The 18,176-nt window shown below is 34.7% G+C and overlaps 1 protein-coding gene across 1 annotated transcript in view; it reads left to right on the top strand.

Annotated features, from left to right (window-relative positions):
- aop (ETS variant transcription factor anterior open) overlaps positions 1-18,176 on the top strand; it is a 109,162-nt gene that overhangs the window by 67,480 nt on the left and 23,506 nt on the right. The window contains exons 3-5 of the mRNA XM_090393731.1: positions 7,852-7,959; positions 8,176-8,361; positions 17,813-18,052. Coding sequence (XP_090249857.1) covers positions 7,852-7,959; positions 8,176-8,361; positions 17,813-18,052 — 534 coding nt within the window. The remainder of the gene's footprint in view (positions 1-7,851; positions 7,960-8,175; positions 8,362-17,812; positions 18,053-18,176) is intronic.

The following is an 18,176-nucleotide window of genomic DNA, read 5'->3' on the forward strand; positions in this document are numbered from 1 at the left end:
ATATTGAACTGATAGCTCCACTTACCTAGTCATTCATACAATTTATTCAAGTCCTCCTGTTTATGCAAAGCTACAAAAGTTGCTTGACTCCACATTGTTCTCCCCAGTTTTGCATCATCTGCAAACAGTTGCATATATCCAGTTAAACCCATCCAGTATCATTAATATACAAGTTGAACAACAATGGTCCCAATACAGAAGACTCCTGCAGCACACTACTGGTGAACTCAGATACTGCACCCCCATGTACAACTTTTAATAACTATCTGACAGCCAGTCAGTAATCCAGATCAGTAGTCTGTCATCCAATTTCACCCATTTCAGATATACGGTTTATTTAACAGCTTGTCGACAGTGTGGCAGGCAGCCTGTCAGAAACTATTACAAAATCTAAGTACTGTATATCTGCTTCCCTTGTCCAATACATTAGTCACCTTATTATAGTATGTAAGTTATTGGTAAAACATGATCTCTCTTTAACAAACCCATGCTGATAATTACAACAGAGAATACTGCTGTTGTCAGCCAATTCTGTATCGTAGTTATCTCTCCATCACCTTATTCATAATTCCAGATACAGAGATTGACCTATACTTTGTAGCCACAGCCTTATCACCACCTATATGCAGTGGAACAGTTTTATCCTTTTTCCACTCCCATAGGACTGCAAGATTCTTATTATAAGGCATGCCTTATAATAAGGAATATTATAAGGAGAGAATATTCCAGGATACTATTACCTGGAATATTTTCTTAAAACATGAGGTGATATGTCATCAAATCCTATTGCCTTATTGACATCGATCTTATTTAATAACTCATACCTCTTGCTTGCTCACAATTAGGTGGTAGAATTTTATTGCCAGGTGTGAGAATTGGAGGCCTGAAATGGCTTGAAAAGTTCCATGTTTGTTCTCTGAACTATCTTAAAGGTAAATAAAAAAAAAATATATAAAATAAACAAAAATAGAAAAAAAATTCTTAGCCTGCCCACAGAAGAAGAACTATGTCCTCTGCAGCAGTTGCTATTCCATCATCTTACAATAATCATTCTTCCTTTTACTTTCTACATACTTTAGAAACTTTCTAGTGCTTTTCTTAGCATGAATTGCTAATTTGCTCATACTACACTGCTATCCTTACCAACTGAGTCATATTCCTACTCATTCAATTGATTGTTACCAGTATTCATCTTGTGTTGCCTTCACCATATCCTCTTCTAGATTTTGTGCATAATCCTTTCATTCATCCATTTGACACCTACCTTATTCAGCCTTTTAATATTTGGGAACAACGATTCACAAATGAGAAACTAAGGTGAGGTTGGTCTTTAAAACGTTGGGTATTGAAGACAGATTGAGAATATGCCATGTGGATCATAACAAAGGAAACGGAGGAGATAATATGATTAAAGCACATGAACTGGTGAAGGATTTTTAGCCAATTAATGTAGAAGAGATTTTTCATAGAGTTGAGGAAGATAGAATAAGAACAAGGGATTTTCTCTGAAAGTAGCATATGAAGAATAGTATGAAGAAAGAGAGGAGAAGAGCAGATTTTTTCACAGAGAGATATATGGTGTCTTTCCATGAAAATGTGGAAAATGAAGAAACATTGACATTTAAGGCATAATGTGATGAGCACCTCTCATGATGAATCTTCATCTGAGGTCTCATCTAATAATAATATTATCTTTTTAACACATTATGACCAAGTAATAAACATGATCATGATAATATAGTCGTATGATCATATAAACCTAATTAACCACTTTGAGTATGTCTGGAGAGGGAAAAGAGAAAGTTCTGCAACAAGGCCAAATAGATTGCATATCTAATTACAAGAATATGCTAAGTGGTAATTTGTTATGTCTATACACAAATGTTAGGAGTATCCGAAGTAAAGGGGTTGAGTTCGTTGCTTTACTGAATATGTTGTGGGCTAAGATTGTTGAATTAGTGAAATCTGGCCACCAGAATCAGATATGGTAACTGGGTTCAAGTGTAATGGGTATACTATTTTTAGGAATGATAGGAGAGGAGGGGAAGTACTACTTGTGATATCAGACAACATAAGTCCAGTTAGGGTAGAAATGCAAGAAAACAATGATGGTAATAATGTCTCATGTGATAGTGAGTTTGAGGCTGTCTGGTGTGAAGTGGAAACTAACAGGATGAAATATATGGTGGGGTGTTGTTACAGATCTGGCAGCTTAGTTGCAGAGGATGATGAAATGCATCACCAGTTTAGCTTATGGGTACTAAACGAGTGATTATTATGGGCTTTAATTATCTAAACACTGATTGGGTAGAAGAGAAATCTCATGATAAGAATGAACAGGAATTTATTGAATTGGGGGACAACTTTCTCAATCAGCATGTGAAAGAAGGAACTTGAGGCCAAAGATTGTTACATTTGTTCATTGTGTCTGAAAGGATCTCTGTTAAGAATATGACTATTTTACCACCAGTTAGTGACAGTGATCATACCATGCTTTCTTGAGAAGTATCTGATTATGTGGATATTCCCATTAGAACAGGTTACATTGTGAATTGCAAAGCTGGAAATTATGATCAACTTAGGAGAATAGTATCTTTGGTCCCCTGGTATGAGCTCCTGAATGGGAAAAATGTCAGCATTGTATGGGAATCTTTGAAAAAATGCTTACATAAAGTATCTGAATGTATCCCTAGAGTTCGAAGAATAAATAGGGTGGGAGTGAATAGGATGTGCAATCTTATTAAGCAAGATATCTGCAAGAAGATAATGAGGAAAGAAGACTGTGAGAATAAGAGTGAGAGGAGTTATAAAATATATAAAGTGCAAGCCAGAAAAGTAATGAGTATTGTGTAGAAAGCTAAATCAGAGTATGAAAAGAAATTGTCAATGCAGGATAAAGGCACTCTAAAAATTTTTATATTATGCTGCAAGCGAAAGAAAGAATGAATGCGGAAGAATAACTTTACTGAATGCAGATGGTACTCTACTCTACCAGGTGTACGTAACATGGTTCATAGTACTATTGCTACATTGGATGAAGAATTAGAGGTGCATGAGAATGAGGCTGAAGAGCTGTTGTATTACCTGGATAAGAATTTGTCAATAGGGACAAATGGAATATCAGCACATTTGCTAAAGGAATGTTCAGTCCAAATTGGCTAGGCCTTTCAGATGTTTGTATAACTTGAATCTCATCTCAGGAATGATACCACACGAATGGAAGGAATGTATGATAGTTCCATTGTACATGGGTGGTGCAAAAACTGATGCATCTAACTACAACAATCAATATCTGGTGTGGTCATGAAGATTTTAGAGAAGTTGGTAAGAACTCGCATACAAAAATGTGTAGACATATGACAAGCTATACTCTGTAAAGAGCAGCATGGGTTTACTTAAGGAAGGTCATGTTTTAGCAATTTGCTAATACTGTATTTCATAAAAATGTTACTGCTGAGTTGAATAAAGAGAATGGATACACTATGATAATGTTGGATTTTGCTAAGACATTTGATAAGATATCACACAAAAAGCTGTTGCATAAACTGGAGAATATGGGATTGGAATATGAACTCTTAACTTGGATAAGTGGATGGTTGACAGACAGATATCAAAAAGTGGTATACAGTGGGTGTGACTCTGCCAGATTTAAGGTGGTCAGTGGCATACCTTAGGGCTTGGTCCTTGAGCCATTGTTGTTCAAACTCTACATTGATGACATTAAGAAGGGCCTACATTGTTTGCTGATGATGCAAAGATAGGCAGGGCAATCAAGGATGCTACTGATATCCAGTACTTACAGAATGATTTGAAAAGGCTAGAAATTTGTGCAAACAAAAATAGCTATCAGTTTAATGTCAGCAAGTGTCAAGATATGCACTTTGGCATAATGAGATTTTCAGTGGTCACATAGCAAACGTTGCAAATACAACTCAGGGGATAATTGCGATATTGAAGCAAACCTTGGCATGTAAGGATAAGGAAGTCATTTTGCCTCTTTACAAAACAGGCAAAATGACTTAATGAGATTGATAAGATTGCACCTTAATAAGATTGTGCTGGACTTGTGTACAGATTTGGTCTCCCAAATAGTGAGTGAGTGAAATAGTTTGAATAGAATCAAAACTTGATGGTTAACTTCATATTTCCCTACTTATTCAGTAAAGTTTCAGTTAAAGAAACATTTCTCTAATTTTTTTATTTCCACACTTAACATCTAACTTGTTGAGTCATATATAACAGTCTTATCATCTACTCTGCCAACTGAGTAGATGATATTTAAACTGAAATGTTTAAATATGGCAATAGCACAAAAGTTTTATAGTGGCTCACTCAGAAGGTTAAAGTTACATGATTGGAGTAGTTTTCATTGTATCAATTTCTAATTTGTTCATCTCAATAACACAGCTGGAAGAACAATCAATGGGACACTATACCCTTTCTTTGAAAAAGACTTTGATTCTCATCATGATGAGAGAAATTTTTATGAGCTTTTTTTTTTTTTTAAACTGAGAATGAGTTTGCCAATCTCATACAGTGCTAGCATGTTTTTTTTCTCCCAGAAAATCTGAGGTTTCAGCCTGCAAAACAAGCATATTGGCCAGAGAATGTGCACAGTTAACTGACAAAAATGCTTTCTAGTGGGCAGTAGATGGCATAGTGCAGACAGTGCATTGTAGTTGATGAACTGGTGTAGATGGTGGATTGTGTAGTGGCCTTCCACAATGCATCCTCAGACTATGTGTAATGTAATAATAAATAATAACAGTGAAAGAAATAAAACTAAGAATTATAGAGGAATTTCCTTACTAAGTATTCTGGGGAAAAAATTGTCCATTGAAGAAAAGGCAAGGAAAATTGTTATAATAATAAAGTGAAGAAAAAGCTGCATTTAAACTATATAGATATTGCCATGACCAGATATTTCTTTTTTAATGAGAAATAGTTGAAACATCAATGGGAATATAATAATGCTTTCTAAGTTTTGCCAGTCTCTTAAAAGCATAATCAAAAAAGTACAAGTGAAAAGCATTTAAAATGTTAAATCTTTATGACTTAAATGGAACTATTTATAGATCAGTATACACTATATGAAAAACGGTGTATTTATTTTTTATTAAGCATCTATGGTATACCAAATGAGATAATTAATGTTATCGAACAAATCTATGAAAACAGTAGATCCCGAGTTTTGGTGCCGAATTCTGAGACACAATCCTTCCCCATTGTAACTGGAGTTCGACAGGGATGTGTACTGTCCAGTCTACTTTTTGATATAGTGATAGACTGGGTTATGACTAAAACCACGAAAACCAAAGTTGGCTTAAGATGGAATTTGACAACATGTCTTGAAGACCTAGATTATGCAGATGATGTTGTTTTGATTTCTTCTCGTTTCATTGATTTGCAACAGAAAGATTAAGAGAAAATGCATTTTCAGTAGACTTAAAAATAAATAAAGATAAAACAAAAGTAATAAGGATTAATAATAAAAGTAAAGAAACTCTAAAGATAGATAACACAGAAGTAAAAGATGTGACATACTTTCAATATCTTGGAGCAATAGTCAGTCAAAATGGTGGCACAGATGAAGATATTAAACGGAGAATAGCCAAAGTGTGCAATGCTTTCACAAGTTTACAGCCAATATGGAAATCTATAGCATACAAGATTAAAACAAAACCGAAGATCTTTTGAAGTAATCTGTCCTACTTTATGATGCAGAAACTTGGAAAATAAGTAAAATGCAAGAACAAAAGTTAAACAGTTTCCAAATCAAATGTCTTAGAAAAATTCTAAAAATGTATTGAACAAACCAAATATCAAATAAAGAATTATATAAAATAATTAACACAAAGTATTCAAGAGGAAATCAAGCTGCATGGATGGGACATGTACTCAGGATGAACTATGACGACATCCCAAGAGTGGCTCTGACTTGGGACCCCCTGAAGGATGATGTAAGAGAGGAAGACCAAAGCTAACATGGTGAAGGATGATGGAGAAGGGGGAAATGAAGCTGGATGGGTAAGCTGGTTAGAAGCAAGAACACTGGCTCTGGACAGAAAATTGTGAAAGAAAGGATCTTAGCTTTATCTGTCACGGTGCATGAAGAGGATAAGTAAGTAAGTATATGCTACATACTTAGCATGTGTTGCAGATCAGTAGTTAGAATTGAAGGATGTGCAGGAAGATGGGTTGATGTTAAATGCAATTACTATATTTCATCTGTCTTTTATGGAGATCACATTATTAAGAAAATGTGATATTAAGCCTGATGTACAAATAAGAAATATTAAGCTTAGTATTTTACTCTATGCAAGTGATATTACCCTTTTAATAAATCTGCTACATGCAGATTTGTTAAAAGCCCAATTCTTTAACTAACTTAAATAATTGCTGTGGCAAATTTAGTATGAAAATCGGCATTAAAAGACAAAACTCTGAAAATAGTCAGGAAAACATTAACTGCATTTTCAGTGGTAGTCAACCTATAGAACAGTAGAACATATTTTAGCCATTTAAGCACAATTTTTAGTGAAGGTGACATTAAATATTGTAGTAGGGAATAGAATAAGTAAGCTTTCCTTAACTGGGAAGCCAGTTAACCCTGCAGAGGTCTTGGTTAAAAAAATTGTGGCGTAGATCGTGTGTATCTGAGAGATACATTCATTACTAGTATGTGCTAAAATGCGATAAAACTTTAAAAAAAAAAAAACGCTGCAAATATGATACATGATGGTTTATTTATTTTCAGTTACAATTTAGAAATTATTGAACAAAGTAAAAAACAACTAAACCAATACTATACTGACATGGGAGTTTGCGGTATCTCTCAGATGCAATTTACTATCAAATATCACTTTCGCATTTGACTCTCTCATTCTCATCATCGGACTCGAGTAAGAAAATCGTTGAATCTCTTCAACATTTGATGGATTACCAATCGATATATTTTTCCAGCCATTTTCAACGGTAAATTAAAAAAAACAACTAAACCAATACTATACTGACATCAGCCACTCATGACCTCCAAGCTATACACTGGATATGTATAAGAATATTTATATTAAACAATTTGTTTGTATCTTTCAGATCAGCCGTGACCTCTGCAGGGTTAAGGAAATTTATATAGAAAGAGAGAAATCAGCCAAAATACCAAGTCAGTAACAAGCAGGTTCAAACCAGTTTTAATTTGTTCATCTTAGAATTGGACTATAAGGCATGATAAAGCATTGTAAACAGTTCATCAAAGGTTGGAAGTCTCAGATATGAGAGTTCTGAGGAAAATTTAGTGAACTAAACAGTGTTAAGTTATTTTTCTATCTTTGTTTTTTTTAAAAAAAAATCACCCTTTTAAAATAACTTAATACTGTTAATGTTCAAGGATGTGCCTTGACTAAGCTGAGCTACTCTAAATACCATATATTCACTTACTTGAACAGAATGAGAGATATAGGAGACCTTAAATGAGTTAGGAGTGCTTTAGCTGACTAAAATGTAAGTGCTGTTGAAATCAGAGACCTGATTAATAATAGATTAGTTTGAAAGAAAATTGCTGATAGGAGATTAATTGTGAAATATTGTGTTGGATTGTTGCATCTCTTTGAATATGCACATGCACACACACAAACAATCTTTTTATTATAGAATCCAAACATGAAGAGCCATATACTAATCAGTAGATGATGTGCAAACAAAGATGTTTCCTATTAAGCAGTAGTCTTTTGCTATTGAAATATTGGATTTTTGAAAGAGTGTAAGAACATTATTCCTTTTTTGTGTTCTTTCTCTTTTCCTTCCAATTTTTTTAAATATTATTGATTGTTAATATGGTTTAAACTGTTTTAGCTAATGATCCCCGTCAGTGGAGTCGACAGAATGTATACACTTGGCTTGAGTGGTGTGTTGATCAATTCTCACTACCCCCACTAGACCTGGAACATTTTTACATGAATGGTGAGGATTTTTTAATCAGATGTGATTATTTTTGTTTAGTGCTCTCTTTTTGAAACTATTTTTCTAGTTTGAAAAAATTATTCTCTAGATGATAGTACAAAATTGTAAAATATATTATTGATAAATTTTAATTTTCTCAAAAAATAAAATAAATAATAAATAAAATAAATAATAAAATCTGATTTAGGTTGAACAATAGTTTCTTGCTATTTATAGGTAAAGCATTATGTCTTCTCAAAAAATGTGATCTCAGGGATCGTGCTCCACGTTCAGGAGATATTCTTTTTAATGCCTTACATCTTTTACTACAAAAGTTTGCCAAACCTAGTAACTCACTTTTAAATGGAAGTAGTAATTCTGGTATTTCTGCTAGCCTTCTTCAAGATGTGGCACAAGAAAAACGTAAGTTTCAGAATATCAGGATTTAAGTGTATAACTTTGTCATGAAACACGTTCAAACTAAACTACTGATTTAGGTTGAACATTTGTGATTTTTGATCTGTTCTCCTGATTAAATACAGTTTTCAGAGCTTGTTTTCAGTTTTTTTAGATTTTTCTGATTGTTGTCAAGCTATTAAATTTTCACCAGGACTTCCAAGTCTTAACTTGTAGTACACATATAAAAGATGCAGTCATTTCAAAATTTGATTGCTAACAGCAGTGTCACATGACATTGTCATGTGACACTGCAGTTAGCATTTATCATGGTCGAAAAATCTGGTAAGAGATCTCATTAGCATTCTCAGAGCTGGTTACCAATTCTTTTTATGTGTTGCTGGGTTGACTATGTTTAAAAAGTGTGCTTTTACTGACACTGAAAACGTGATGCCTAAGTTTTCAAATGATGAGTATACTGACTTGTTGAAAGTTTTTTCACTTGGTTATACTATAAATTAACGATGTCAAGAAATTACATTCTTGGTTTCATACTATATCCAAGTGTAAACAAACAAAGCTTGCATGTGAAGTAACGTCATGACTTCTACTTCTTTTATAGGTTTTACTGTAATGACATATGTCGTCAAGGAACTGTTGCTGATTTCCCAGCCTTTTTGTTCCTAATTTGACAAGCTTTTCTTGATACGCACAGACTTGCAGGAAAATGAATCATTTGATGTTGCATTTGATTGTTATATTAATCACTAAGTTCAAAATAATGTGATTCAAGTAGTATGATGCAGATCAGTAACAGGTGAACCTGTTGTTGTTGGCTGCTCCCAAATCATCTTAATCTGTACAGCTATACTTTTTTCATTAATGAATCAATGTTCACTTCAGATAGAATGAATAATACTTGTGAGCATTAGTGGGTTATTGAAAATCTGCATGCAGAAGTTTTCAAGAAGTGTTTACAGTGCTAATTTTTGGTAAATGCATGGTAGAGACTTTTTTTTTTTGCACACCAGTTAATCTGACCATACTTATTCACTGATTGTCTGAATGCAGAGACATAACTTAATTTTTTTGCAAAATGAGCTAGCTAGACTTCTGGAGTATATATTATTGATGCAACACCATATGTGCTTCTTACACGATGGAGTCAGACTGCATTTTTTTCAAATGGGTTTCCAATTATTTGAATTCACTATCCCAACTGTGAGATTGGTTGAGTAAGTCCTTATTCTTGATTAGCTGAATCTGTTCTTAATCCTTTAAACTGTTCAAGTTCAAATGATGTTAGCTAAAAACCAGCAGCTGTGGATACAGGAATACTGATACAGACACTTCAAGGTTTTCTGACTGATATATCCTGGTTTCACTTATTCCATGCTAATGACAGATCTAGGGGCAACAGCAATGTGTCAACACCTAAGGCTAGTGGCAGTAGTGTGATGAATATTTCCTTGCCACTGCTAGGGCTTGCTGATATTGGTAGGCCAATATCGGCAGCCCTAGGTGTTTACAACTTATTCATCTGGTAATAATTACAGGACACAAAAAGACCTGCCATAAAAACCACCCATCTTCTTAGCCAGAATGACAGTATGATGAGTAGGTGGGATGTACTGTGGTCCCAAGCAGTATCACCTGAAGTTTATAATTATATAAACATCTTCCAAAACCATCTGGATTTGACCTGCCCAGGAATATATGGATGACGGCTAACAGGATTCATACAGGCCATGGTGTATGTGGAGACTTATTTTCAAAGTGGGGTAAGATACCAAATCTGCACTGTCCCTGTGGAGCCGACACCCAAACCATTAGCCATATAGTACAGGAATGTGAGCTGATGGCATATCCAGGGTGACTTTAAGGATATCTTTGACCTATCCCCAGAGGCGATCAACTGGATTAAAAACCTAAATGTTAAAATATGATTAATCTTCTGTTCTAATGTTTGTCATAAATTTCATATTTGTATTTGCCTGAATGTAGATGTTTTACTTTTTTTTTAATTTATATTATCATATATGTGTATCTTATCTATATTCATGTCTATTTTATCTTATTGTCTTTTAACCACATGTACAAGCCATATGATAAATAAATAAATAAACAGGACACAGATTTTCAAGAATGTTTCCGGGAGCCGGAGGGTGATTTTACAATATTTTACTGATCAGCAAATCTCAATACATTGAGAGATATAACAGACTATGGATATAGGATTAAAAGTAGGCTTATAAAAAAAAAAATAAAAGTTTATTGGCTATAACAAATCATTATGCTTAATACATAATGAAAGATAAGAGCATGTATTTGCAAGAGAAGCATAAAATGCTCTTAAAAAAACAAACTGTATTAACAAGAGTTACTGTGGATTAGCATAGAACCATCTTTAGATTTAATTTAATTTGGACTATTGTTCTCAGATTTGGTCCCCAGGATTTGAAGGGGATAAATTAACTGTGGAAAGGATACAAAGACGGATGACAAAGATGGTTTCAGGACTGTACAAGGATAGTTATGAGGATCGGCTGAGAGAATGTGGACTGCAGAGTTTGGTGGATAGAAGAAGGAGAGGTGATATGATTGAGACTTTTAAACTGTTGAGAGGTGGTTACAGGGTTGACACTGGAGAGTTCTTTCGCTTGGTTGATCAGCGGGAAGGAGTGATGACAAGAGGCCATCTCGGGAAGTTACGAAAGGAAACTGTGAGCAAGAGGGTAAGGAGTGGTTTCTTTGTGTGGAGGGTGGTTGAGCCATGGAATGTATTGCCTGATGGAGTGGTGGGAGCGAGAACGGTCAGTGAGTTTAAAGAGTGGTATGATAGACTTTGTGTTTCTCAGGGGGGGACCTCCCCTCAGTGAGTCTTGACAGACTTTGTCTTAGGAAGGACCTCCCTTGATGAGTCTTTTGACTCCTTGGAGGCCTGAATAATAATAATAATAATAATTTAATCCCATTGTTGTTTACAGAAACCTTGGTTTGTAATCAAAGTAATAAGTGGTTGCTACACACTTGTTTTTTTTTCTTCTCTTAACAAAATTAGGTTGCTACACTTCTGTGTATGACCATGTTTCCAATCATCCTGCAAATATTCAAAAATTGAAGATAAACAAAACTTGACATTAAGAAACCTAACACGAGCTGCCCCTGGTTTGGACCAGGGGCGGCTTGTGCATAGGCACTGCGGAACTGCAGTACCCCCAATTTTTCTCGATATATAAATATATTTATTAATTTATTTATATTTGCTTGTAATATTTAATTTTATCATCAACAATTCTTTTATTTTGCATAAAAAATAATAAAAATCCATCTTGTAGCACTTAGGAGGGCAAAGGACGCTAGCAGCACTGTGTTTACCACAGTGTCATATTTCTACGTGCTCAAGCATATGCATGTCATAGTGAGTTGCGAGCTATTAGCGTAATGCAGCACTGTCCATCGCACAGTTCCACTGTGTTTATACGCAGTTTGTGCCAGTAGTAGAGTGCTCATAGTGCTTATCGTGTTTACTCCATCTCTGGACATTACAATTAAAGACATAACATTTGTTATAGTTTTTATTTTAGAACATTATTAGGGTTATTATAATAGATTTTATTTTTAAGTAATTTTGAATTATACTAAACTATAATTTTATCGATAATAAACAAAATTTTTTCATGTTTAATTTTTTAAAAATTTTTACCATAATTTTGATATTTTATCTAAACACGTACATACTGTACTTACAGTGTGTATGTATATTTCGAAAGTTGCAACACCCCCACGATTTCAAGCCACGAGCCGTCACTGGTTTGGACTGACTTGAACAATTGACTCTGCTGGCAGGAACAAATGATTTTAGGAAGTGTGGATTAATTATCATAGTATTTTTGAATTTTTCTAGAGACAATGAAGTGGAAGAGTGTGTGAGAGGTTGAATTGTGAATGTATTATGAATGTATGATACTAGGGAGAAGAATAATGATAACGCATAGAATGATAACAAGAATGTGCAGAAAGAAAGGACTTTAGTATACGGATGTATGGGATAAATGTTACGGTTGGTGAGAGCTGTTTGATGCATGCAGTCTGTATTTTAGTGAGAGCAACATTGTAAACTGGGTAGATTTGATGACAGGAAAAGAGCAAGTGGCTAATTAGGGAAATGAAAGCTTGACAGTAGTAGTGTGGGTCTATACTACCAGGATCAGTGTGGGGATGAGGGAATGCAAGATAAGGATGTAGAGATGGTCTCAATGGACTCAACAAAGACAAGAGACTCAAATGATGGGATGAGGAATTGTAGGAAGGGAAGAAGAACCAGGGACAAGTTGCTATGCTTATACACCAATGCAAGGACATGATGATCTTGCTATACACATAAATTACATTAGAAAAAATAAAGCATTTAATGTTTATATTTTGTGGTGAGAATCTCATTGCATTATCAGAGTGAACACACAGAAGAATGGAGATAATTATATTTAATTATATGAACAAGAATGGAATGAACAGATATTACAGAGTGCTTTCTTTCTGCTGCTCTCCATTATTAAGAACATGGGAAACAGTACATATAGCCATTAACATTGCTATAAACAAATCACATGTATATCTGTATAAAGATAAACATTAAATTATCAGCAAGAGTTGAAAGTCACTATTTCTTGGAATTTTGAAATTTTGAGATGATCATTTATAGATCAGTTGAAGTGTAGTGTATAAATGTGTGGATCAGTTGGAAGGACGAATATAAATGCAGAAGAGTGATGGACTGCATTTGAATGGTTTTGGTGTAAGTTACCTGGAAAGGCTGCTGTTGGAAGTAAGTGTAATGAGATGCAAATATGGTATCACTGGAAGTCAGAGATGGCATAAATAAGTTGGAGAGTGAACCAGTTGAGACCAAAGTGATTGTGAATGGAGATAGTTGTTTATAGCAATGTAATTGCTATGTTTAATGTTTCCCATGTTTCTAAATAGTATCATGTGACTGGCTAAAGAGAATGCAATCTGTAACATCTGTTGTCATTCCATTCTCACTTCATTTGTAACTATCAGTTATTTCTGTGTGTTCATTCATGACATGTGAAATACTCATCTTGAAATATAAGTAATTTATATTAAATGCTTTATTTTTTGTTTATGTAATTTATTTATGAATTACACTAGTATGAATATTCATCCAATGCAGGCTGGCTGGTTTACTGGTGTAAGGGCAGCAAAGGTCATACTGTGCCAAATTAAAGGTTCCAACAGTACTCAAGATAAATTATCCAATAAAAGAAGTATAGTTTGTGATATTTACACAATAAGTCAGTCTACAAATCATCAGTATCAATGAGGTATGGTTAACAGAGGATGATGTAGCAAGTTTTTTTTCACTTGGTTTAGTTTAATTGAATTTAATTTAGAGGATGGATGTACTCACTGGAATAGACTATGATGGTTATAGCAGTTTCAGAAAAGATAAGAAAGGAGGTAGGTTATTGCTGATGATTTCAAAAGAGTTGTGTGGAACTTGAAGAAAGTGGTGATAATGACTTTGAGACCATCTTTGTTGTGAGGTTGAGGTGAGCACACATTTTAGATATTTAGTCGGTGTTACAGACCAGGAAATGTAAAGGGAGATAATCCTCAAATCCTTAGGTAGAGGAGATTGATGAGTGACAGGAAGGTGATGATAATCAGTGACTTTAACTATAGAAACATTGACTGCAAGCAGTCAGATATTGGGTAGCCCAAGTGCGGAATTTTGTTGCATACATACTACTTGCCATCTATCTTTGCTTTAACTCCACCATGTTTTTCAGTCCACGACAGCAATGATGCACCCATAGGGTGGGGGCCTGGCCCCCTCAAAGAAAAAGGAAAAAAACACTAGAAAATTTTCCAAAAATCTTTTCCTAATTAAAATTCATTTTTTTTATTTATGTTGTATAGTGTCTTCCATTTCTATACTACTTATGATTTAGCGATCATTGCATAATGCTCAGTCATAGGTCATGTGTAATGTGTATTCTCAAATTGTCTACTTAACTCCCCCCCCCCCCAAAAAAAAGATTAAATCCTGAGTGCACTACTGACTCTATCAGCCATCTTCTTGTCCATGTCACCAGCTTTATGTCCGTTCCCATTTACTTTAACTTAATAAGGTTCTATGTGGTATCCTGCCATATGCCTTCAGAATGTCAGATATTATCATGGTGTGGTCATTTCAATTATTATATAAGCAACATCATTTATTATTGAAAGTGAGTAAATTACTAAGTCAACACCTACCCGTCACAATTTATGATGTTTCCCCATAGAGTATCATGGCTGGATTCATACTGAGATTTCTTTGTCTTAAACACTTCCAGTTCCTTCTATTATTGTATTATCCCTTTTACAACAAACACTGCATTATCTCTGCATTCATGCAGAGTTGTGAATGATTGGAATGCCTTGCCTGAGAGTGTGGTGTCTGCAGAGAATTTGCGTGTGTTTAAAGTACAGTATGATGAGCTGTGTGTAAGATAAAAGGACCTCCCAGATGAGTCTTTGACTCCATGGGGTCTTGGGTAATAATAATAATTTCCAAATGGATGATACACACTTCCCAAGTGATCAAGCAGTAATTCAACTATTTCTTCTGCTTATATCATCTACCTACCATCTGTATTCATTAAAGTTATTGTTTATGGAGTCTCTAATCCAGAGAATCTTAATAATAGGGTGCGACACCCTTTGGCAACTTGTATAGGTAAATATGATTTCTCCATTACTTCCACCTTAGTATCACCACCTCTGGGTCTGGCTCCCACTGATGAGACCTCAATAAAGGTCGAAACCAGTCTGGGTAGTGGCCCTTCCCTTAATGCATAGCATTATAGTTGTCCGCAAGGAGATGTGTTTTACATTATGGGAGATACTAAGGCAAGTGATGAGTACTTATACCACCTTTACCACGAGTTGCCTCAGTCCCGAAAGTACTTAAGGCACAGTTTACTAACACTTGGATAATGGATAAAACCCAATATATTATTAAAGTTATTGTTTTGTAATCCTTCCTTTAACTTGCTACAGAGCAAAGCTCTATAGCAGCTCAGTAGAACTCTGGTGTTTCATTTTCCTTGCTTGGCTAATTTCCCCTCATAATCAGATTTTATCTTTCTTACCATACTGATTACCCTTCTTCCTGCGTTTTGCACTGTTCATGATCTTGCTGATAACATTTAGTTTTATATTTTCTTACCAAAATTTTATTTTATTTATTTTTATGGCTCTTTCTTGATTATGCTACTCAGCCATTTAACTGCCACTTGATTATCTTAAGGATTGCATGTATGAACACCTGGTATGTCTACAACATATCAGGTATTCACTGATATTGGGGAAGATTTGGATGTGGGTATTCAGTTGATGCGAAGTTCGGATGAACTATGAGGAGTAGAGCAGATGTTGTGGCCTTTCAAGAAGACTTGAATGAACTGAGTGAATGGGCATGGGAGTGGGAATGCCAGTTCAATGTTGCAAAATGTAAGTTAGTAAGGGGATGTTATAGGATTAACATTGAGGGGAGAACAAGAGGTCATCCCTGGAAGCTGTATAAGGAGGGTTGATCAAGGGAATGAAAAGCAGGTTTTTTGCATGGAGAGTTGTGAATGATTGGAATGCATTGCCTGAGAGCATGGTGTCCGCAGAGAATTTGAATGTTTAAGGTGCAGTATGATGAGCTGTGTGTATGACAAAAGGGACCTCCTTGATGTGAGTCTGATTCCATTGGGGTCTTGGAATAATAATATTCAACCAGAAATGCTTAAATATGGAAGTATGAAAATTTTACAAAAGTTACACTACATAATTCAGAGGGCCTGGTCAGTTGGGCAAATTCCAGATGATTACCATGGAGCCCTCATAGTTCCCATTTATAAAAAAGGAATAAAGCTGAATATAAGAATTACTGAGGAATTTCTCTACTACATCTTCAAGGTAAGGTTTATGCAAAAACATACACGAAGGAGGTTGAGAAAAATTGGGGAAGAACAGAGCTGGGTTCAAATAGAGCTTGTTAGGATTAGATTTTCACTTTACGACAAGTAGCTGAAAAATCATGGAAATATGACAGTGCCCAGAGAAAAGCTTTTTTAAACACTACAATTATATGGGGTAAATGGAACATTATACTGAGCAATACATAGTCTGTATTTAAGTTGTAAGTCAGTAGTTAGAATTGAAGAAAATACAGGAAGATAGTTTGATGTACAATAAAATCGGGAGGGGGGAGGGTAAGAGAAAGGTGCACATTATCTCCACTCTTATTCATCCTTTATACAGATCGCATTATGAAAGAAAGTTACATCAAACCTGATATTAAAATTGGGGATATCAAACTTAGCTCTTTGCTTTGTACAGATGATGATGATGTACTCCGAAACATATCCAATGCAAGTCTCCAGGATTCTCCAACTAAATTGCATAACAGCCGTAACAAATTTGGCATAATCAGCCACAAAAAGACCAAAAATATTTCAGCTGTTTGGGCACAGTTTTTAGTGAAGATGGAAAATTAAATTTGGAAATAGACAACAGAAATAAGCAAAGCTGGCATAGTGGTTAACCCACTGAAGAAATTTATATGGAATAAGAAAGAAATTAGCTAAAGCACCAAACTAGAAGTATATAAGATAGTATTCAAATCAATCTAGTTTTAAGCTATGGATCTGATACTTGGATTAGAAATAAACCTTGATCAAGGACTATAGGCTACAGATATGTGAGAGTTCAGAAAAAATATGGGAATGAACAGATGATGACATTTCAGTGGCAGAATCATATTGATGAAGAAAATGAAAATGAAGATTGAAAATGAATGTTAACATTCAAGAATGTGTGTGAGCAGAGCTAATCTAAGGCGGTCTGGCCACTTACATAGAATGGGGGGGGGAAAGGTTAGTAAAACAGGTGTTTGATGCCAAGATGGCAGGAAAGAAACCCAGAGGAAGACTAGGTGGATTGATTCAGTCAGAAGTGGATTAGAAACACGAAATCTTAGAAATGACAATATTAGAGTGCTCATAAGAATAGACTAATTTGGAGGAAAATTGTTGATTGGAGATTAATAATAATGTAGTGCTGTCATAGTAGTCTGAACACTCCTTGAGGATACATATCAGGAAATTGATGAAGACATCTAAAAACATACAATTTCTTTCTAACACTGTCTAATTATTGAACTTCTTTGCAATAATTGCTATCAATTGCAATCATTATCAGCTTTCAAACATTTCTGTATATCTCAAGTTGAGGAACATGCTTTCCAGAAATTAAAAATTAAAATTTTGCTCTTTCCGACATGTCATTAGAAGAAACAATAAATGTCGGAACATAAACATAACTCACTAGTCATTTGTTTGTTTCATATTATGACAAAAAAAAAAAAAATGAAATACTTACAGGAATGTGAATAAAAGCTTATATTGTTTTTTTGCAGCTTCTGCTCAATTTCCTACAGTTTGGCCCAGATCCATAAGTAGTGACTTTCACTGTGTTGGCCATGTAGTTCATGAAAGTGATCCTACTCAGATGGATACAACTTCTTTGGGTACAGATGTAGACAGTACAACAGCCATAAGCCCTACTCCTAGTATAGAAGCTAAAGGACAACTAGAAAATGGAGGGTCTAGAAATGGTATTATAATGGTTAAGCTTCCAGGAGAAAAAAACTCAGCAGGTAAAACAATAAAAACCTTACTAGCATTTTTTTTTATTTACAATAATAAATTTATTTATATTGAATGTAATATTATTATTATTATTTCGGGCAACTCCAAGGAGTCGACAGACTCATCGACATT

This window comes from Typopeltis vanoorti, chromosome 6 (genome assembly GCF_054136105.1).
Source record: "Typopeltis vanoorti isolate ZY-2024b chromosome 6, IOZ_Tvanoo_1.0, whole genome shotgun sequence".
Lineage (NCBI taxonomy): Eukaryota > Metazoa > Arthropoda > Arachnida > Uropygi > Thelyphonidae > Typopeltis > Typopeltis vanoorti.